We start from the raw sequence: 22,703 nt of genomic DNA on the forward strand, positions 1-22,703 counted from the left end.
TTTAAGTTGTCCTCTCTGAAAATTGTTTTTGGTGCTAATTAGGAGATTGTGTGGCTTTAGTGGGTTTACTGCACAGTTTGCAGTTAAGGAAGGGTTGAAGTCACTTGGGCTGTAGCCCTGAACTTAACATATCACCCATACAGTCCAAGTTTAATTATCAGAAAATTCAGAAATGCATGGCATATTCTATCACCTTCCTTAATTCCTTGCCTGTCCTTTAGCTGGCTGTGTAGTGGAAATGAAGAGGAATATCGATTGCCACCTCTTTCCAATAACCTCTTGCTTATAAAATGAAGTGCCTTAAGATACTGAGAGTGAATACAACAGCTCGAATGTCTTTTGTAACAGGCAGATCAGTAACTGCTCTTAGGTTACAGGGACTTAGAGCAATGCATAAAATACTTCTTTGTCCGTCATCGCTAAAATCACACTGAATTCTAGAGTCATTCCACCAGTAATTAAGCAAGCTTCATGTCAACCCTTCTAAAAATAAATGTATTTTACAATAAATAAATGAATAAAATTCCATAATCAACCCATAGGACATATAGATTAGTTGCTAGTTATTAAAAGAGCAAAACTATGCTTTGGCCTGATTAGTGTACAGATTTCTACTGTACTCTGCATATGTTTCTATTATGTACTTCAGGTTCTAAAATACTGTCAGTTTTGCATGCTTAATTTAAGTTCCCTTTGACACTGAAGTAGAAGCAATTTAGTGATGTAAACCCAGTTGTAGTCTGCTGTTAGCATTATCAATGCTCCAAAACAGCATTCATGACTGGTAATAGCAAACTCAAGTACTAACATAAAGAAGTGTTAGGAGAACTTCTTCTAGGGAGTATAGTTTCCAGGGAGTTGAGTGTGGGCTATGGTATCAACATGGGTGTCCCAGAACAGTGGTGTAATAGTGGGTTCTGTCTCTGAAAAAAAACCCATGTTTTTAATATTGTTCAGATTTTTTATTCTGATTTTTATTTTTTAGGAATAAAATAAAGCAAAAAATGTTAATGGGGAATATCAGACTTCTCTTTTTAAGCACCACAATATTCCACTGTTGGTTTTATGTTGGACTGAGAAAATAAATAATGATATTCTCATGGAAAACTTTTTTTTTTTTTTTTTTTTTTTTTTTTCCCAAAACTGAATCACAAAAATTCTAGTTTTTCAAAGCAAGCTCCTCTCCCAGATTTGGTAAAATATTTTTAACTACCCCTCACCTACACTTATTAATATTGGTGTGGGTTATTTAGAGATCACAGATAGACTCCATGGCAACTAATGGACAATGTGGCTGAAATGCTCTTTTCCCCCTCTAATTTAATCTCTTTTCTGGGAACTTAGTATCTTTCCTGATATTGTGTTCTGAAAGCACACCAAATGTTTCTGCTGAGTCTGTGCATGTATGAGTCTGATTGATGTGGCTGACATTTCTGTCAGAAGCAGATTTGAGGAATGGGAAATACTGCAGATGAGAACTGTTGCCGGCAGGGATGAGATGCATGTATTCTGGGGATAAAGGAGTGGCTAAGCTGCTTCCTTAAAAGGGAAAATATACCTCCAGAGTGATTTTTACAGCTGTCATCCTGAAAGGAGTCATGAGTCATTTAGAAATTGGTCTTTAAAAGCAAGAAACCTGGGGGAAGGTCTATGCCTTGGACTGTACAGAGCATTTAAGAAACTGAAATAGGCTGAAAGACTGAATGTTGCTTGAAAGATCTTGGGACTTTTTGTTACCAATAGAACTTCTCTGAAGGCTGAAATAAACCTTCTTCTGAAGGCCGGTAGTAAATCTGACATAATTAGTTGAATCTAGAAGTCTACTGAAATCCTGAAAATGCGGTGCTACAAATGTGGTCTTATTTAATTAGCAAATACTTGGGAATAAGAAAGACCTTTCCCCTTTACATTTTGCACACTGACATGAGACACACTTGGGGGAAAGTAGTTAGTCACATTGTGCTATAGGTGTAATTTCACTGTAAAGTTCAATATGAAAAAGTTGTCCCCATTTCTTTAAAACCAACAAGTACACTTGGAGTTGTTTTGTTTTTTTAAAGGTGCTTATTTTAAGAGGCATCATATGTTGAATTGTGGAAGCATAGTCATTGATTCACTGGTGTGTAGTTGGTCTTGTACAGCCATATTGTCTGCTTCTACATATGCAAGCACTGTTGGTGTGCTGCCCCTATTGCTTTTGCAGAAGAGCAGGCAGTAGCATTCTCACACATGAACTCCATCACTGTAAGCATGAGCGATTGTCTGCAAAACCACGGAGGCAACATGGGATGCATACTTACCTGGCTGCCTTGGCTTCTTTATGAATGTCAGCAGAGGATTTAGTCAGTATGATGAGATTACTCTTCTGACTTCCCATGGCAGTTCCCATGGCAATTGTATGTTCTGATGTTGTTGGGCATTCTTTGTGCTTATTTTGAGGATTTTTCCCCCTCAACAACAAAAGGGTAAAGCTATTCTGCAGGACTAATTGCATAAGTGTTGAGAGGGAGGAAATTAGTTTGAGGATCCATAAAAAGCAGAACATTATTGAAGTGAGTTTGTGTAACAAGAAAATAAGACCTTACCTTACAACTTCTTGTTGTTTTGTTTACGTTAATAACCAACAAATTGATTTATACTTGTGATTACGTTTTGTGCTGTCTGGATTCTATTTTTCTCACTAGTGTGGCAGCACAGGTCATATTTTTCTTTTGTCATTTTTGAATTGCTACTTATTTTGTGCTACCAAAAGCTTTCCAAAGCGTGTGGTAAGATAAGCGCTTTGTATTAAAAACAGAGGAAGAATCCCACATGCATGGACGTGCATATAAAACCACTGAGAAAAAGAAAGTTATGAGCACATGATAGTTGCCCCTGAAACAACAGGCAAAGCAGCCAGCTGTGAAGGAAACTAACATGATGTACTAAAGCAGAAACACAATATAATGGGGAAATGCGGTTCTTTGTTCAGATCCGTTTCCTATTAACACTTATAATGTTATGCTTGTGCAAGCCATCCCCTGAGGACCACTTGGTCAGCCTTAAATGAATAACAGTGGAATATGTAAAAACTGCTAGATGCATAAAACTTCTGTGCACCCATAGTTTGTTGTGTGTATGTGTTCCTTTAAAGGAAATCTGAGTTATTTATTGCATGGAAGTTTGAGTTAAAATACTGTTGTGTTGCCAGAGGCCAGCAACTAACAGTGATTTTAAAAGGTGAGAGCAGAATGAGATGAGGGCAATTTGAGCATGATACTTAACGTCTCTCTGGCTATTAATGAAGGAGAAAACTTTTTAGAATCAAGGAGGGGGAAGAGAATTTGACCTGGTGCTCAGCTGTCTGTAGCAGCAAGACAGGCTTCTGTGAGGGGCTGCAAATGGGATGCCCTGTTGAAGTCATCTGTTTCTGTGCTCTGTGGCATATCAGGTGCATGATGGAAGTTCATGGGGAAGGTTGTGATGAAGCTCTCCTTCCTGTTGATAAGGAGTTGAGGTGGAAGATTTAAAATAACACTCTGTATGCCAGATCTCACATCCTTTGGCTAATTTGGGGGTAGTTTAAGCCAGAGGAGCAAATGTTAGTGATTTATGAAAAATATTTTCAACTGAGGAGTGTGGGCATGCAAACAAAGAAAAGATACTGTGAATAGATTGGCTGGACTTGATGATCTTGGAGGTCTTTTCTTACCTAGATGATTCTATTGACTACTTATGTACATAACTTCCTCCGTATAAAGAGATCGTCGTTTCAGGCATTTAAGCATCTATTGTACTTTACTACAAAAGTAATACTGTATACAATACTGCACAGTAAGACTGCAAAATAATTCTGAACAAAGCTGAATGTAACAACCCAGACTGTCATTGACACAATTAGCAATTACATTCCCAAGAAGTAAATACGTTTGTTAACTGACACCTGGATTTCTACACGGTAGGGATGTTTCACTGGCTATGGACTATTTCCCAACTTTGTTCAAAGTTTTTTTGGACTATCCCACTCAGAGCATCACCAACACTGCTTGATACAGAGCTGTGGATCCTAAAGACCTCTGTCATCAAGACAAGTGGATATAACACCAATGATCTGAATGTAAATTGGAATTAAAAAGAGAGATTTTTTCTTGTGTTAGACAGCTGTATGACTTACAAGAATAATTGCTGGCCTTTACATTTGGATGAAGATGAATTCATAATATACTCATATAATAAAGTCTCTTTGGGCAGTTCAGTCCTATTCTGGTGAAGAAAGGGGGCCAGGAAGGGAAGGAAAGCATTAAAAATGAAACAACAGACTCTTCTTGGAGAAACAAACTGGGTGTATCTGACTCCATAAGAGCAAAAGAAATGCATTTTGCATCTCAGCTTTTTAGCCATCTTGTTTATATTCCTCCCAAAGCACAGCTTCAGTGTGGCTGTAATTAAGCAGAATTATTCCCTTCTACGACTCTATTACAAGACGTTGTCTCTGTGCATAGTATTTCTGAACACTCATCATGTCCGTTTCCCCACCCTGAGGTCTGACGAGAGGAGACTGATGAAGTCTGAGCACAGACTTCGAGGGATTTCTAATGGGATGATCAGGAGGTGCGTGTTGAGCTTCAGCACATAAGTCATTTCCAGACTTCAGTTGTTTTAAATCCTAAAGGGCACCTTAGGATTTGTGAAAGATTAGTGAGCAGGGCCTCCCAAATCTGTGCTAATGCTCTTTTTTGATGAAATTGACAGCACCATCAAGAACCTGTCGCGTAAGAGAGATAAATACAATGGAAGAGCAAGCATGGGGAGAAAGCAAGAACTTCTGTGATAACATATTCCCCCTAGATGTCATAGACCATGTACAAATAATGAGCACACTGAAAGAAAGACAGAACCTGGTTAAGTATTGTGTCAGGAGAGCCTGTGATCTCAGGCTATTAAATACTACAGCACTCTTTCAGAGCATCATAATTCAAAAGGAAGGTGACAGTGTGGTAGCTGTGGGCTGCCGCCTGCACGAGGCTGGAATGGAGGGGGGACGTGATCAGAGCATGCTTTGGGATGAAAGGAGGTTATCTCATTTTCATAAGGAAGATAGCTCAAATACCTGCCTTGACCTCTTGTGCTGGAACATGAATTTCAATGAAGGGATAAATGGTGACATCTCACCCGTTCTCCAGTTTTAAGGCTTGGTTTGTGTTACATTAAATCGTGCTTGGAAATCTCTGGTTAATACATTTAGAGAAACAACTCTCAGGAACATCTACCTCCCTTCCTTCCTCCTTAAAACAGTAACAAATCCAAATTGCTAATAAAACATAAGAGCTCAAAGATGTTGTACACAGACCATGTTTCTGGGCTGGTTATTTTTTTTAATGTCAGTTTTCCCACAGCTGTTTGTGTGTTACAGTCATTAAGGTATCAAAACTGTCGAGCCAAGAAGAGGAGAGACTTTTTTTTTTTCTTTGCAGTCTTAAATTGTTTGAATATTTTGTTTAGCGGGGCTCCATTCCGTGTTGCTTTCTGCACAGAAAGTAAAGCTTGTAATCTATCCATACCGTAAATCTCAGTTAAGAGCCATTCATTGAAGAATAAACTGTGCCTTATCCTGTGAGGCTATTTTTCTAACAAATCTGATGATGTGCCTGCAGACTAACAAAGGCGGTGAGCAGACACATGTAGTCATAACTACGCTTTGAAACTCCTTTCCTAAATAGTAGAAAAGATGCATTTTAAAATTTTCACAAGGAATCTAATTTTGACAGCCTTTTTCTGGTTTGAGTCAGTTTGCTAAGTAAATGCGGAGGAGCTGTATTTTTGTTCTGAATTAGAAAGGGAATTGTGGAAGGGAACAGCAGTGTTTTGAAGTAGATATACGTACTGCAGGAAATTAGGTCCTTTTCTCTTGAGCATGGGAGCAATCAAACGACCAAGGATGGCTTCTTCTTCACAACCCCGGGTCCCTGTGCTCAGCGTCCTGACCCCAAAGCATGCTTTTTCTCAGGGTCACAAGCCAGTCTGTGTTAAACTTTCTACCCCTTATGGGTAAGCTGCCTATTCGTCTCTTGCCAATATGGCAATGATCTACCCCAAAAAATGACTTGGCAAAAATTTTCTACCCAGATTATCCAAATTACTGAGGAGTTCTGTGCTGTTTTTTGACTCTCTATTCAGAGGAAAAAAAAAAAAAAAGAAGAAGAGAAAATGGAGGGGAAGTTTCAAGGATATTTAACCTGAAATTCAGCAATGTATTCTGTGAGGCTATGTTAATCTTTAGCTTTCTAGAGCAGAGTGTAAGAGGCCTTGTCAGCTAAAGGGTTGTGAACACTGCAACTTCTGTACTAAGGAGACACTCAAAATGCCTACAACTCTGCCGCTCAGTAGGTTGGTGAGGAAACTCCAGGAAAAGCCGGTGCATTTGCTGAGGTTGTGTTCACAGTTCAGAGAAGGTCTCTTTGTCCCTTTATTATCTCTTTTTTAAATAAGTAAAAATATGATGTGACACTTCTCCAAACTTAAGTAGATTCTTCATCGTTTGTGGCACTGTTTGTTTGTTGATTCAGATGTGAAACTCAGTTTTTTTCTCTGACTTTCCACTGAAAGAAGAGTTCAAAACTCTGGTTATGCCTCTATGGAAACAAAAACAAAAATACCCCCCCCCCCCCCCCCCCCCCCAAAAAAAAAAAAGATCACAAAATTTATTTTGCATAAATTTTTCTGAAGTGTGTAATTTTAGCTGTAATTCCCCTAAAATACCAGCATGGTTTCCTGACAATATCAAATGTGATGTATTTTAAGATTTATTTTTGTTAGGTGTGGACTGGGAATGTTATTATTTTAAACTTGATACAAATAGGAAGAAATCTGTAATACCAAAGCCATAAATATTTTCGTTTCATAAAAATGATGGAACCACTGAACTATATAGCTGCAGGGGACTTCAAGTGTCCATCTAATCCTCTACCTGAAGTAGAATTAAGTAACATCTACATCATTTCTGACAGAAATATCTCTAATGTGTTTTTGACAACCTCCAGAAATGGAGGGCACACATCCCAGCATTCAATTGCTATACTTAACTGCATTTACTTTGAGATAACTTTTTCTTTGATTCTAACCTGAACACTCCTTGAAGCAAATATAAGTTCATTTTGTTTTTGATTCTACTCAGAGTAAATGGGAAAAAATATTGTATTCCTTCTTTCTGTCTTCAGCAGCCTGTCGTGTATTTGAAAACCTGTGATGTCCGCTCTCTGTCTGGTCTTCCACAGTCTAACTAACCTGCTCATTGTGTTCTTGCTCTCTTTTCTGGACTTTCAAGTGTTTCTCTGGAGAGTGGTCTCTGGCTGTGGCCCAGTGTTAACTAGGAACAGTGCTTAAAAGTGGATATGGTGCTTCGATGGAGCTACCAGTGCTGAGGCAAAGGAAGGAATTCGCACACTGAGGGAACTCCGTAATCACTTTGTTTAATAATGTGGGTGAGAGGCAAAAAATTTGCTGTGTTGGTGAGGACCAAAAAGTACAGCAGCGTTTACACACAGTTCCCATTTGAAACAAAACATTTGCAACTGAAAGACTTAGAAATAAATTCTGTCAACTTCTCTAAACTAAATGAGCTCTGCAAAAGGAGGACTGTGCAGCAGTGACTCCTTTTATTTTTCTTTCTTTTCTTCTTTCTTTATTTTTGTTAATTGCAGAATCTATAGCATCCCTAATAAATCATGACAGTGTGACAAATGGCCAGTCTCAGCCTGAAATCCCATTTGGTTAATTGTGTTGCACCTACCAACACTTCCCTTGCAGTTGCTTCGGTGCTGACTCCAGGGGAAGTATGCCACCTACTGAATCACCAGCTCTGCTTCCTGAAGCACCCTGGGATTTCCTTGGAGAGCTCCCAAAAGCATTTGGCCAAGACTAACTCTGTTTAGCTTATGAGAGCAGACCAGATCACAGCCTGAGGCTGTTATGGCTGCTAGCCATATTACTCATTGGGGATGTTTAGTCATGTATCTCTATGAAGGGAAACCATATTGCATTAAATGTCTCAAGTTAGTTCTGCATATATTGTTTGTAAATTGCTTTGTGACCCTTTCTGAGTGGAAAGAGCTACATGTGTATAAAATATTAAGACTTAATGGAGTGTCTATAACATGTATGGATACTTTCAGGTCATTTTTATAATAACCTTTCATGTTATAGCTATATGATTGAAAATGTAATAAAACAGACTGAGAAGGCAGCCTCTTTAAAGTCCTGCTGTTCTGGTACTCAGTTATTCTGATTTCATGGTTGAAAGTCTGTTTTTGATACTTAAATACTGGTAAATCTTCACCAAGGTGGTTGCTTAACAGTAGTGAGCACTAGGATCAACATTGTCCAGCCAAAATGAAAAGTAAAACATTTGCCTGCAATAAGTCCTAATGGACATTTTAATATTAATACATTTAGAAATGGCAGATGGCTTTAGATAATACACCTCATTTTCTCATCTGAGTTCAGACCTCTGATAGGTAGCTTCCAGCAATACTGTGCACATATTAGGAGGGGTTGTAGCTATACTGTATGAGGAATTTACTCCCTCACACTAATATTCGTAGAGGATAAGATCTAAGTAAACTAAATTGGTAGCTGAGTATCCTCACTGCAGGCTGAGCTATGAGGGCTGCTCCAAAAGTAATGCCTCCTATTTTATATGTTGGCTCATAACATCAGAGGTGGATGTTGGTATTATGGCAGTAGAGGTTGAACCTTCCCACCAGTATCCTATTGCATTTTGCTTCTGTCTGGCAGATGGCAGCTGAGGGGCAGTCTGACAAAATGGTATCTGGCATGGAAGTGTGCATGAAGCAGAGGTGTGTAATTGAATTTCTCCACGCAGAAAAAATTGCTCCCACTGATATTTATTGATGCTTGCTGAAAGTTTATGGAGATCAAACAATGGATGTGAGCACAGTGCTGTGCTGAGTGGTACATTTTAGTAGTGATAGGGACATAAGCCATGTTCTGGATGGCTATGAAGATTTTTATGAGCAGAGCATGCAGGCTCTTGTACATCATTGACAAAAATGCACAGCTAATGGTGGTGACTATGCTGAAAAATAGTGTTTTGTAACTGAGAATTTTCTCTATTGAACAGTGTTATTGTTCTCTTTGAATCTGATGTAGTTTGCATGAAAAAAGGTGGCATTAGTTTCTGAGGAACCTACATACATAGTTGATCTGGTTTCAAACGTTCAGACAAACCCTAAATGACCACAGACTGACATGCCTCATATCTCTGCACAAATACCTCAATCTTTGTCTTCATTTTTCTTTTGAAGGTACTATTATGTATGTGGGATCTTGTTCTCTATCAGGTCTTTGATCCTGGCATTAATGCTCCTTATGAATTTACTGCCTGAAGTCTTTTCCACATTGTACCACTGTTTTGAATATATAGAGAAGTGAAAATAAAAAAGCATTAAAGAACTGCTGGCACCTTGTGGTAAACGTTTGAAAAACATTTTTAGTAAGTTTATACTGTAAAAAAGAATTTTCAATTTACTCAGCCATTAAGACTATTTTGGTGAGGAAAAAAAAAAAAAAAAAAAAGGATTCTTGTTGTTTTGTTCTATTTATATCCCTTTGACCTGTGGTCTATTTTCAACCTGCTGCCTGCAGTGCTATCTGGCTAAAAACATGTTTCCTAAAGCAGTTTGTAAAGATGCACTGGTCCTGATTATTTCCAACTGAGATAATTTTGTTAGCAAGCCTCCTGAACAAAAGGCATGACTCCTGAGCAGGAGCACATTCATGTACAGGTGAGAAAGCTTAGCTCAGTGGAAACATGTTTAAACAGAGGAGATAACACAGATGGTCACTTGTGCTGGTTCTACTGCTTGTTAGCTCTGTACAAATAGGCAATATGAAGTTTGTGAGCTGATGGGATTTGAAGAAAGATAAGTTGTGTTGGAAATTTCTCCTCTGAAAAAAGAAATAGCTATGGGCTGGTATTTTTACTGGACAGGAAGTGATAGGGTAGAATGGAGCAGAAGGACCAGGGAGGTCACAGATGTAGCCTGGAGAAGGCTGAGTAAGTGAGAACAGGAAGAATAAAATTGGTATCATTGACTGGGAGAGCCAACAGATTAGATCAAATGTATGTGTGAGAAGACAAAACAGAAAGCTCTTGTATGAAAGCGTTTCTTGTGAATTCGCAGAGCTGAGCTCCAGACAGCATACGAGACTGTCTCTCATCTGTGCTTCTTTCTAAATTCACTAGCACTCTGCAGGTTACAGACCTTTTTCTTAGTCCCTATAAATTTTTTATAGAAGCTGAGCTAGCTGAAGTGAAAAGTAGAGTTGTTTTTCTAAGGTGCATGATTTAAAAGCTTTGCGAGAAAACTTGTGGAAAACATAATTGCCCTAAACAAAACAAGACTTTGAAAGACTTCACCAAATGAAACCTAATTTCTATCAATACCCTCTAAAGCTTTTTTTTTTTGTTTTTCTTCAAGAGGACTGTTTTCATGGAAAAGTTCAACTTTTCCCAGTGTTTCTAAGTGTAGAACTCTTTACGCTTTTCACTGCCTTTATAAAAGACAGAAAAGTGGTTCAAAGAAATATTTTTTAAAATATTCATTATCTGGCAAAGATTAGGCCTTCAGTATTTAGCCTAAAAAGGGAACGCTTTGGAAGGTTTCAGAAGTATCTTTAAAAAAAAATAGAGGAAGGGTTTAGAATGAAAATGAAGATGCAACTGTAAACATAAACACAAATTTTAATGTCATTCATCCTCCAATATTCTTTTAAGTCAGCTTTATCTTTTACATAGTTACACTTCTAATAAATATATAATGCTTTCTGTGTGATAATATCTATTATCTCATTGTATGCTTGTGAGATGCATGCCTGTACGTATGTGTATTATCAGCATAACAGCTAGGTAGATGAAATCACACCAGTGATCCTGGAATTAATTCTGGGTTTGTGCTGTGTTTACCTGATCAACTACCATTTGACTAAATCCATGAGGACACTTTTGGGTACTTGCAGCTTCCTTTTTTTTTTTTTTTTTTCATTTAATAGTAATTGCAAGTAGTTAATACCTTTTGTTTGAACATTATGAAAACACTAGGGAATCAGATGAAACCAAACAGAGATTTCATACACTGGCCTCCAAAGTGGAGAGGAACAAGAACCATACTGATAGCCATTAGATGCTGACTTTGGTGGCTGCCCCTGGCATCCTCACATCTCCTCAAGCTGGAGATACAGAATAGGCAACACTGACAACCAAAGTGAAATTAAAACACAACAAAGTGAAAACATATTAACTGAACCAATAAAAATAATAACATTAATGATAATCAAGCAACCCGACTACAGATTGTGCTCTGAACCTTGCCAAATTTGGGGCTGCTGGCAGGCCACCAAGAACAGCAAATACAACAGACAAGGGCCCCTCATTTGAGAAAGCCTTGCTGCAGTCCCTAGAGAGCTTTTCCCTCCGAACTGACTGCAGAGCATCCCAGCTGGTCCGAACAGACACTGTGGAATTACAGCATGAGATTTCTGTGAAGTAAGATTAAGCTAAACTTGAATCTTGTGTGAATTCAGATTAAATGAAGGGACTCTGTTGTTATTTAGCGAAAACAGTTTCCTTAGTAACCTCAGAGTAAATTTTACTCTGTTGGTATGATGTAATCAGCTGGTTTAACATTTAGAGCTAGTAAAACATGTGCGTATAATTTTTTTTTAGAAGGATGTGTCTAATCACTTTCATTTTGCACTCACTTAGTGCAAACTCAATATTAATAGTTTGCATTGGCTGAGGATTTACAAACAGGCTATGGAGTGTAGCAGTCGGCATGCGATGGCCTGAAAGCTGAAAGGATTGAAGTTTTGTCAGAGTCCTAGATCTTTCCTCCCACACACGCTGGCCACCAGATAAATCATAATGTGTGAGTTTATAGTGGAGTTGGTTCTGGATGTTAAGCAACACCCAGAAGTGAAGTTTGTGAAATAATTTCCTGAGAAAGCAACAGTAGACAGATCGCGACATTAATCAAGTTAGCAAACCATCCATTTTTGTGGCATTCCTGAAAGCTCTTTTAGGAACACCAAAAATTCTACAGAATGATACTTCCCAGTAATGAGGGTAATCAGTACAGAATGGCATGCTGTGCCTTGGAGGGCTTCTTGGTTCTCCAGGGCACAGATGCAAAGTTCTAATACAGATGTGACAGTTGCTAGACACCTGAAATATGTCTTAAATGTTTCAGTAGTATTTCTGATTTTGTGATACTTATTTACACTGTAATTAAAACATTTATCTTAAAACCTTCCAGAAAAGTTGCTTATCCCATTCTACCAGCTCAGAAAAGTCTTAAGTATGGGTGCTTCTTGAAATCTCAAGAACCACAACTAACATGGGGGAGTCTCCTCTAGGAAGCAGGGCAGATAGGCTTCGTTTAGCATGCTTAAAATGAAAGTACAGGTAGTGGAAAGAACCGGGATAGGGTTGAATGGGAAGGTTTTGGGTTGGAAGAGGTTACTTGTGGAGTTTCATGAAGTTTCAATGCAGATCCAGTTTTGTTTCATGTTTCATTAATGACTGTAATGCAAGTTTAAAAAGTGCTGATGATGATGCAGGGTTTGGAGACACTGGCAATACAGAGAAGGACCTGGATATTATACAAAAAAATAAAAAAAAAAGAAAGAAAAGGAGGAAAAAAAACGACCAACAAAAAAAACCTGGATGATCTCTGAGTACTGAACTAATGGTAATGGAATGAAATTCAGTATTAAAAAATGCAAGGCTGTGCCTGGGGGAACTAATAAAAATTTCTAGAAGAAGCAGCAGTTCATCATCTCTGTGCCGTGATGCAGGAGGAGGGCTTGTGAGTAGTTGTAAGTGGTGATGGGCTGACAGCAAACTTCTGTGATGATCTGCTTGCTTTCAAGGTACAGGCACTCTTTAGTAACGTTGGGTCAGGAAGACAGCTTTCCAGGGGCACTGAGAGGTGTTAGGTTGGCATGGTGGATTGATCTGTTAAGAAAATGTGCTGGGGAAGGTGTGGGGAGGATGGTTACAAGAGTCTAGAAAATGAAAGAAAACAGCATCTCAGGAGGAAGTTCCGACTGTGCTAATTAAAGGACAAAGAAAGAGCTGGCACGTTCAAGGCAAAGTGTTAGAAAAATGGTCTTTGCAGCAGCAGTCTGGACAGATATGAAAGAGGTAAAATTGCATTGGTAAAAGCCAGAGAAAATGATGTTGCAACTATTGACGTGCAGGGTGGTGAGACACATGTTCCAGTTATGAAGCAATTACAAGAATATATAAGCCCTGAAGTGGTTTCAGGCTGAATTCAGATTGGCATCTCTGTACAGAATAATTAACATGTGGAAATATGAACATGAGGGACAAAGGCAGCAGAAAGTTTCAAAACCCTGAGAAACTAAGGAAGGAGCAAAGGGAGTTTTGGGGATACGGGTCAGAAATGGTGCAGTCTCAGGGTCTGGAAGGTTAAACACATAACATCCCAGTTAAGCTGGGAAACAGATCTAGGTGCTGCTTTTTTTTGCATCAAAGCCATTCAGACACATTCACAGAAGTTTCCACTCACACTAGAGGGAATCTTGGGCCGTAAGCGAACTCTGCAGGTTCTCAGATGGGTTAGTCATCATTGTTTTAATTTGTTTATCCTGTTTCCATAATAAATCTTTTTTTCTAATTTAAACAAATTAAAATCTAGTTTCTTGGGATTTATAAAATTGAGCTGACTGTTGTTCATTCTTTAGCAGAAAGTTAATCGTCTATCCTTATGTGAAAAATCACCAGGGATGCCAGCGTGCCAGTGCGATTTTTCCAGTACAGAATTCACAGGAGTGCCTCACTGACATGGACTGTGGTCACTAAAGATAAACATGGAGAATTTGGGTTTGCACAGTAGGTAGGACTAGGCTAGAGTCAGAAACTGTCCAAATAGATGCCTGTTTCCAAGTGTAAATTCAGTAGGCACAGTTTGTGTGGAATGCGCTCTTACTCACTGCGTATTTCCATGTACGTGCATGTTTTGTAGTTAGATTTCATTGTTTTTCACTGCAAGACTGGAAAAGTTGTTCATTTTGATTCATAGAAACTGGCATTATAAGTAAAGCAGCATCCTGCACCACCAAATGGAGAAGACAGAAATATTTTCTCTTTCATTTATCATCAAGGCAAAACTGATGGTGTAACTCTGGCTCTGAAGTCAGTAAATGCAGATACTTTCCTTTTAGAGTCCTGAAAGATGTGAATGAGTGTGTGAGAAGTCTGTTTATTTTGAATATGTTCAGAGATAATAGATGGTCATTCTTTTCCAGAAAAAAAGCTTTGGAGGATAAACATTGCATGTAAATCCTAAAAACATAAGTGAGTACAGATGGACCTCACTCACTTTCAGAAAGGATCTCTGAGATAATGAATCTGTGACTGGAGAAGTTGCTATGAAGGAAATTGAACTAGTATTTCCTGCTTAACTCTCATTACCGAGAAGAATGCACCATGAAAAACAGGAAAAAAAATATCAGAAAAGACAACAATTTTTCCCTTTTAAATAGAATGTCTATTCAGGTAATAGCTTTATGTCATCAGCAATAGAATTTTAATTCTTGTGGCTGACTTCTTACACTGGAAACGTTATGTTGCACTTCAGTGGGATCCTGCAGAACAGGAACTTGCAGGCTGGCCCTGAGTTGGGACTCAGTCTCCTTGTTGCAGACTTCTTTGTTTTGTAACAACACATAAAAATTCTAATCTTTACTAAAAGAAGCTGTAGTTTCGGTCTTGAGATGCTGCACATAGATTAAATTCAGACCTTTGGATGGAGCCAAGTTGCAAATGGTACCACTGCTATGAGTTCTCAGCATCCTGACAGCAATTGAATGGTGTTAACTGTGTACCTGAGGACGAGCTGGGGCCAGCAGGATTGCTCAGCTACCTGTAATTCACGGGGCTTCAAAACTAAAGCCAATTTGTCCAGCAAGAGTCCAGCAAATATTTCCCAGTAATCAGATACAGCTGTTTACTTTCATGAAGGACATATTGAACTGTCAGCTGGATTACTAAAAAGAAAGGAGTCATCTTTAGGAACAAGTGACCTTGTGTACATTTCTATGAAATAGCATTGTAAATCAGTGCTGCTGGGTTGAGGGTGATCTGAGTCCTGGAATTCTCCTTCTCCAAATTCAGCTGGGCCCCAGAGCTTTGCCTATTTTTAAAAAGCTTTATTAGAATGCTGGTTATTTTTGTCATGCTGGAAAAATAAAAAAGAGGCTACCAAAACAAAACAAAACAAAAAAAAAACCTGCATGAAGATGATACAGATGATTGTATTAGAGCTTATCTGTACTGTTATTCAGTGCTTACCACACGGTTCTCCACAGCACAAATTTCATTTTGGCATATGAGTTTGCTCTTTTAATCCATACTTTGCAATTTCAGCTTACTTTTGTGGCTTTTAGAAACACAACAAAAAGAACATCAAAAACCAGACCCTTTCTCCTGCTACAGGAGTTGAAATGCAACTATATGGGAAGCAAGTTTTAAACTAGGTCCAAGATAAAGCAAGCCTAAGATAGATAAAACATAATAGATAAAGATAAAACATTAAATATTGAGATATCTGAGATGGGGGATCAAAATATTTAGGATACACAAATGACTGGGTCTTTATGCAACACTAAAAATAGTGATGGCATCATTCTTCACCAAGCATGGACTAATTATCCATTAGAGTAATCAGAATCACACTGGGGGAAAAGAATCTCCTTTTCATTATGGGTGAACAGTACAGATTACACAGCATTTTTAAAATAATTGCAGCTGTTTACTTTTGTCCTTAGTCAACATCTCTTCTCCTCTGTGCTCCTATGCGGGTGGCTGGCGGGCTGCCATCGCCCACGTTAAGGGTGATTGCATTGCTTTACTTTTTATGGCTTGCCTGGGAGGTGCTTTGGGATCTTTTAGGGCGAAAGGTTCTATAGAGATGTAAAACATTATTTATTATTTTGCATAAATTGCTGCGTTATTTGTCTATGGTATTTGTGGTTTACAGCTGTAATAAAATAGCTGGCTCCTTGGACTGGATGACTCATTGGTACATAATTGGGTACAGAGCTCTTCACTTCCAGGTCAGCTGCTCACTGCTGGCCCACAGCTCTTTGGTGAAGGTATATAGGCAATGTTCCATCTATTTTCTCGTGGCTTAATGTCCCAAGCACCAAAACCATGATCCCAAGTGGCATTAACCTGCTTCAGAGCATCACCTGAGAAGAAGTTCTTGTCTTGAGATTGTTCTGGAAAATTTTGGTTAAAATTCATTGCATGAATGTGGAGAAGTCTTACTGCGATACTGTGATACTCATTGCACATATGCATGGTTTGTGGCAGAACATTTGTCTCCAGAGCTTTTCTATCCAAAATTCTCATTCTTTTTCCTTTAATATTTTCAATAGCGCATTTCTAACCTAGCAGTGCATTTGGGCGTATAAGTGAGAGGGAGAGATCTTTGTTCCAGGATTTGGTAAGACTTAGAATATAGAATCATAGACTATCCGGAGTTGGAAGGGGACCCATAAGGATCACTGATTCCAATTCATTTTATTACAGTGCTTAAATGCAGGAGGCATGGGGCAGTTCTCACAAAGCACAATTCTGGATACTTTGCATAGGGCATGGAAAAACCTGCTCTGCTTCTGCCACATCTCAGTGCTGAGCACTTGGGAATGAGTGTCCTTGAAGGAGAGCAGCTTTTTCAGAAGCACCTGAGTGACTTGGTAGTACGTGTCCCACTGTCACATTAGCAATTTGAAAAATGTGCTCATTTCTGAACTTGGTGGATCTCTGCTTTCTTACGTCCTCGCTGGTGACAGCTGACAGGCTCAGAATCCCCAGCCTCTCTGTGTAGGCTCTTGTGAAGATGGTCCCTCTGTCCACTTTACAAACAGGGGACACCCAAGTTGAACTGAACGCTGAGTAACACCACATGGGTTTGCAGTGGTCTGTAACTGAAAAGGTTCACTGGAAGCAATTTGCAAAGAAATCCTTAGGAAACCACCTGGATGGTTATTTTAAATTAAAAAAGGAAGAGATGCCACTTAAAAAAAAATAATTTTTAATACTAGGTTTAAGGTTCCATACATATGATAGTCATTAAAGCTTGTTTAACCCTGAAATTATCTGGCCTCTTCAATTCCACAGGGACTGTTAGGCTCTTGGTTTAGAAATGAAAATGAAAAATAATGTCGGAATGAAAATGAGACTTTCCTGAATGTAGGACCATTATTACAGAATATTTTCTTAATCAAGCCTCTTTAAGAGTGAAGGAGTGGGGAGAAAAATAATCAGGCTACGCTGCTTTCATCCCCAGGCACCGTCATAGTGCTTTGGGCCACTGATCAAAATAGGCACAGGTCAGTCCCAAATGCTGTGTGTGACCCACTCACCTAAAATGCACGTATAGCTGATGATTTGTTCACCAGCCATCTCAGCTGCAGTACACCCAGTTCCTTGCTGCAATATGCTCGTGAGATAATCCCAGTGTGCTCTGACATTTGGGCTCTCGAAGTTCAGAGCTTTCTGGTTGTTCAGAGTGGAAACTTTCAGCAGGAGCAGTGATTTTGTGGAGTTTCTGTTACACCAAACATCTGTGGTGTGCCCCACCACCCTTTCCCTAAGGATGAAACATGCTGCAGGGAGGGTGTTGCAAGCATTCCTGAACCAGACAGCTAAGCTGGAGTCATAACTGTGCTGGCCAGGGCGCTACTTTGAAGAAGGCTCCCATTAGAATTAAAACATCCCACAACTCCCATCACAACAGCCCTATTCTTGAGTGTGGCTGAGCATGGAAATTTAAGGATAGGGGCAGAGAGGGGGGAGAAAGAAAAGACAGAAGAGTAAACAGATAAAGAGGGAGCTGTTGAATGCAAGCGGAATTTCCTTTGAGCACAGGGCATTCTTTATCATTAACTGGTCTGTCACAGGAAGGAAAATGGGAAAACAGTGTTTCCTGTTAGGGGGAAGAAAAAATCAATAGGCCTTGGAAATACCTGCCTGGAAAGAGCCTTTTGTATTCCCACTAGCAAGCACAAATAATTTTTAACTCCTTTGGAGCACAAGCTCTGTTTTAAAGCTGTATGCTTCTTGAAATGAGTCTTTAGTGTAAATACATCATTTAGAAATTACAGGCAGATCAGGCTGTTCGGATCTTTCTCCTTCATGTCAGAAAATGCCTAAATTAAAAAAAACATGTTCTATAATGCAGGGACTGTTTTCTAGGTGCTTTAAGTCTGTGTCTTAAGTTGTTTAAGTTGTGTCTATGTGACCAATAATAATCAAAAGGGCTGTTACCCATACAAATCCAGTCAGTCCTGTAATATGTTGATTAGGATGCTCACAGATGGACAGTGGGTCTGCTCTTGATGATGGTAAACAAAGTTTTCTTTTGTGAAGGGCACATTTGCCAGAGAATTGCTTGAAGCAGGGTGGTAGTACTGCATCATCTTTTGGATTGCACTTTCAATCCAGCAGGCTGCTGGTTGTATGGGTCTTCTACAGGAGTGAGAAGAGGCTGGTTCATTACTAAGGGCTTCAGAAGTGGATGCTTATGGCCAAGCAGAATAACCTCCACCCCTCAGGGCAATAGTTTTTCTCTATGGTGGCAGCTTCCTTCCTTCCAGAGGTGGGCCTGGTGATCTATGTTTGTGGATAGGATATAGCCATATTTCCCATCAGTTTGAAGCTGTTCTGAGCCAGGGATCTGTCCTGAGCTGATGAAAAACTTCACAGCAATGCTAGTGGCGTAAATGGAGGATGAATGCTGAACCTAAGCTGAGCAGTTCGGCAGTATAAAAATAAGAAGACAAAATAAAAAGAAGAGGGAGAGAGGGAAGGCAACCTCCTAGACATGCACAGAAAAAGGGCTGGAAGTCACCTTTTTTTATAATGGAGAGGGAGAAGTGAGCTGAGCTTGAAGCAAAACTATCGGCAAAGCTGGAATTAAAAGAAAGCTTTAAGAATGATCTAACTTTTATTTTATTACATTACAGAAGACAAAAAATCAATAGCTGGTAATTCAGACATAAATGAGTTATACGGGCCATTGACACAATGGACCAAACTTTATAACAACCACATCTGATGCTGTCAAGCCACAGGCTTCAGTGGCGCCAGTAATAATTATGGCCGATCACCTCTAATTCAGAGCTGCCTTGCTTGATAAAGGTGTCACTCTGAGTGGCTGCAGCATCAATATCAATTGAGGGTGTCACCCAGCAGGTCAGTCTGCTGCAGAGATCTGCTCTTTTTTAATTGAATAGGAGAAACCCTTCGTTTCTCTCCTCCTCTCTATCTTTGAAATTCATATGTACCTTAAACACAAATCATTGGAGTTCATGGCTGAAACTACTTGAATTCAAGACTGAACCATGACTGAAGCTAGCCATGCTGATCCATAGAAGCACATTCTGGAGATAATTTATAACCCTAAGAGCATCTCGGGGAGGAAACTTTGCTACTTTACAATAATCTCTTTGCCTTGCTGTATAAGGAACATTAAATCACTGCTGGGATCAATTAACGAAACCTTCCCCACAAACTCTTGTTGATAAAATGCTGCTAGGCAATAGAAATTACTTTTCTGTAAATTCCATCATTATAAGGAAGAAAACACATTGACTGATATGTTTTCCTGTTGTTTTATGAATGTGGGGGATAGATGTTTTCACTGACTGCTCTAAAACTGAATTTCTGAGACAATGGGTGAGGCGACTTTGTAAAATATGCTGAAATTTTTGATCTATAAAGCAAGGAGCCGCTTTTAAACACCTCTCCAGTATTTCAGATGCCATTAATGCATGCATCTCTGTAGTCTGGCAATACAAACTGATATGCATATCAGCACACGTATGGGTATTGAGATATTGTCATGTATTGCTGTTATTGCTCAGGCTTTGCATTCTTGTGCAGAACTGCCACTTTTTACAGTTGAATACAATTAATTGTAAGTAATGAATGGTGAAAAAACTTCTGTGAGAGAGGACACGTGAGGCATTTCAGCTATGGTTGCTGCAGTGTATACCATTAGCAGGAGTTGGACTCTGCCATACGATGCTGAGCAGTCAGCACCACAGTGGCTGATGCCAGTGCACGTGAAAGCTTTTGTTTTCAAAAATTTTTCACTGGTTCCACTTAGAAACATTCTCTACCCTTAAAAAAAAGCCATGCATGTCAAACTTGTGAAATAAACACCAGAGAGGGATTGTTTCAGATGCGGGGTAAACAATAGCAGCACTGCAGCTCGTTTGGTTCATAAGTTCACAGTGCTGTATGGCTTGAGGCTTTTCTGCTACTATTAAAGTAGCAGAGAAAGTGCCTTGCACCGGTAAGTCTACAGATGCACTAAGAAACAGCCCTGTAGTCCCCATTCAAAAACTCAGGGCTCGATTCCAGGCCTTCATGTGCCAGCTCTGTGCGGTTAAGGGGGGAGAAAGCTCAGTGCAGTGGCACAACCTGCAAAATCAGTGCTGTGCACTCTGCCGGACCTAAACGAACATGCTGTGTCTGCTTCAAATCTTCTCTGCTGCCCCCCGGCTCTATCTCCTCCTCTCCCAATTGCCGGATCCTCTTGAAGCCTGTAACACGCGGGCATTTGAGCACGAGTGCGTTTTGTGTAGGATCTCCCGGTCAGCCTTGTCAATCAAACCAGCCCCATCCCTGGGCTTCCCTGCAATCCCGCAGGCAGCTGCGCAGGCCGTTCAGAGGCGGCACTGTTTCTTTCTCTGTTTACTCGTTTCCAATGGCAATTGCACCACCAAGTCTCAGTACGTCTGGAACTCGGCCTGGGGCTGTTTTGGTTACATTGAAGTTTTTGCTTCAGCTCTGCCAGATTTAAATGGTGACTTCACCAGCACTGAGCTAAAAAGGAGAAAAGGGGAGGAGGGAGGCAGAGCAGTGAGCGGGAGCGAACGAGGGAGAGGGCCAGCGCATTACATCATCATTTGGACGGGAATCAAATGGGAAGGATATGACTCACTCGGGCTAGTTAAGCTTTGGCTCAAGTTCTACATACACTCATTCCAGGGCTCTCATGTTCTGCACCTCAGCAGGGAATTCAGGCTCAGTGATGTCCATGAGGTTTGTTTTTAATTTTCTTTTCCTTTTCTGATTCCTATATACTTTTTTCCCCCGTCGCCTTCCTCCTCCTCTTCTCCTCCCCTTCCTCATCTCCCTTTCCCACTCTTCCACTTCGACAGAGTTTGTTTTCTGGTGTGTGTAACCCCGACTGTTAGCAGCAGAAGCTGATTCTTAACCCAACCAAACCCAAACAAGGAGCGCAGCAAACTTGAGAGAAGTTTTTATTTTCTTCCTTTTTTTTTTTTTTCCCCATCATTGTGTGGCTTCTAATCGGAGGAGACGGGGAGAGAGTTAAAATGCAGGAACCAATCGTTTCAATGGTGATGTAATGCTGGAACTGCAGGGTTGTTAAGTAATGTGAGAGGAAGGGGGTCAGGGTTGCAAAGCATTTACCTGCTGTCAAGGGGGTTTAAGTTTATTATCAATTGCAATGACTGTAACTGGCTTCAGACTGCACTCTCTAATTATTCACAGACTCCCCTTTTTTATCTTTTATTATTAAAAGTAAAACTATATCACAGTATTTTTAAAAATGTGATATTATCACAGCTGCAAATTATTTTCCACTAGGGTTTTTTTTTTTTTTTAATGGTTTGAAAGCGGGTGTCTCTTTCACAAAAAGCCCAAGGAGAGCAAAAAGAAAAGAGAAAGGCAAAGAGAAAAGGGGTGGTTCTCCGAGCGTAGTGCCGAATTGAAAGTGCATGAAAAGAGCAGTTCAGCCTCTGCCCGGCAGTGAGTAAAGGGTCCTATCACTGCAGTTCCACAGCAGAGAATGCAACACGAAAGGAGGCAATTTGCAAAGCCTGTCCTGAGGATCCTCAGTGATTTGTGTCTAACACTTGTCAGCATCTTTCTCATGGTTATTTCAGCCTGGGCTCACTGCTTTCTCGCAGTGTCTGGGACCACTGAGGTCCCGATCCTGTGTGACAGATTGGAATGCAACGGATGTGCCCTTCAAAAGTACCTGCGAGTTGGGACGGCTGCCCATGGTAGTTTCCTTTGCAGGACAGAGCACTGTGCTTGTCTTAGTGAATCTGTCTCCCTGCAGACCCTTGAGCCTTTTGTTCACATTTCCAATAATTTCTGGGGTTGAGGGCAGAGAAGAAGTTACCTCCTCCCCAAGCTCACACGTTAATATTAGGGTGGCAATGAGGAGTACAACGTCGAGACCCCTTCTCAGATTGTGCTTGTGTGTAGATGTGGGGTGAACAGGAGATGCCAGGTGGTGTCCTCGGGACACCCGTTCTGCCTGAATCAGGTTTCTGTGTCAGGAGCTGCTCCTGGGATCCTGGTCTCGGAAGTGCCCCCTTCAGGGAATTCCTCTCACAGAGAGAAATGCTGCATCGGTGTCCACTGGAACGGCAGCGCTCCAGAGATTTACTTGGCTAACTACAGATAGCCTAAAATGCTGCTCCTGGGGGTTTGGTGATTTTATTTATTTACTTATTTATTTTTAAGCTTGTGTTGGCCCCTGTGTTCATCCCCAGAATACCCGAACGCATTGCTTTGCTGGGATCACAAACCTTTACCTCTGAGCAGGACAAGAGCCCCTCCCCATCCTCTG

At 40.1% G+C, this 22,703-nt stretch overlaps 1 protein-coding gene across 3 annotated transcripts in view; it reads left to right on the plus strand.

The window, feature by feature from the left end:
- The window catches only part of CREB5 (cAMP responsive element binding protein 5), a 217,246-nt gene that overhangs the window by 97,811 nt on the left and 96,732 nt on the right, over positions 1–22,703 (plus strand). Inside the window, exon 1 of one of the 3 annotated variants that reach the window (XM_048951684.1) lies at positions 20,976–21,139. The exons of the other annotated variants lie outside the window; for them this stretch is intronic. Coding sequence (XP_048807641.1) covers positions 21,093–21,139 — 47 coding nt within the window. The 5' untranslated portion in view covers positions 20,976–21,092. Of the gene's footprint in view, positions 1–20,975; positions 21,140–22,703 lie in introns of those variants that run through there. 3 annotated transcript variants of the gene reach the window in all.

This window comes from Lagopus muta, chromosome 7 (assembly GCF_023343835.1).
Source record: "Lagopus muta isolate bLagMut1 chromosome 7, bLagMut1 primary, whole genome shotgun sequence".
NCBI lineage: Eukaryota > Metazoa > Chordata > Aves > Galliformes > Phasianidae > Lagopus > Lagopus muta.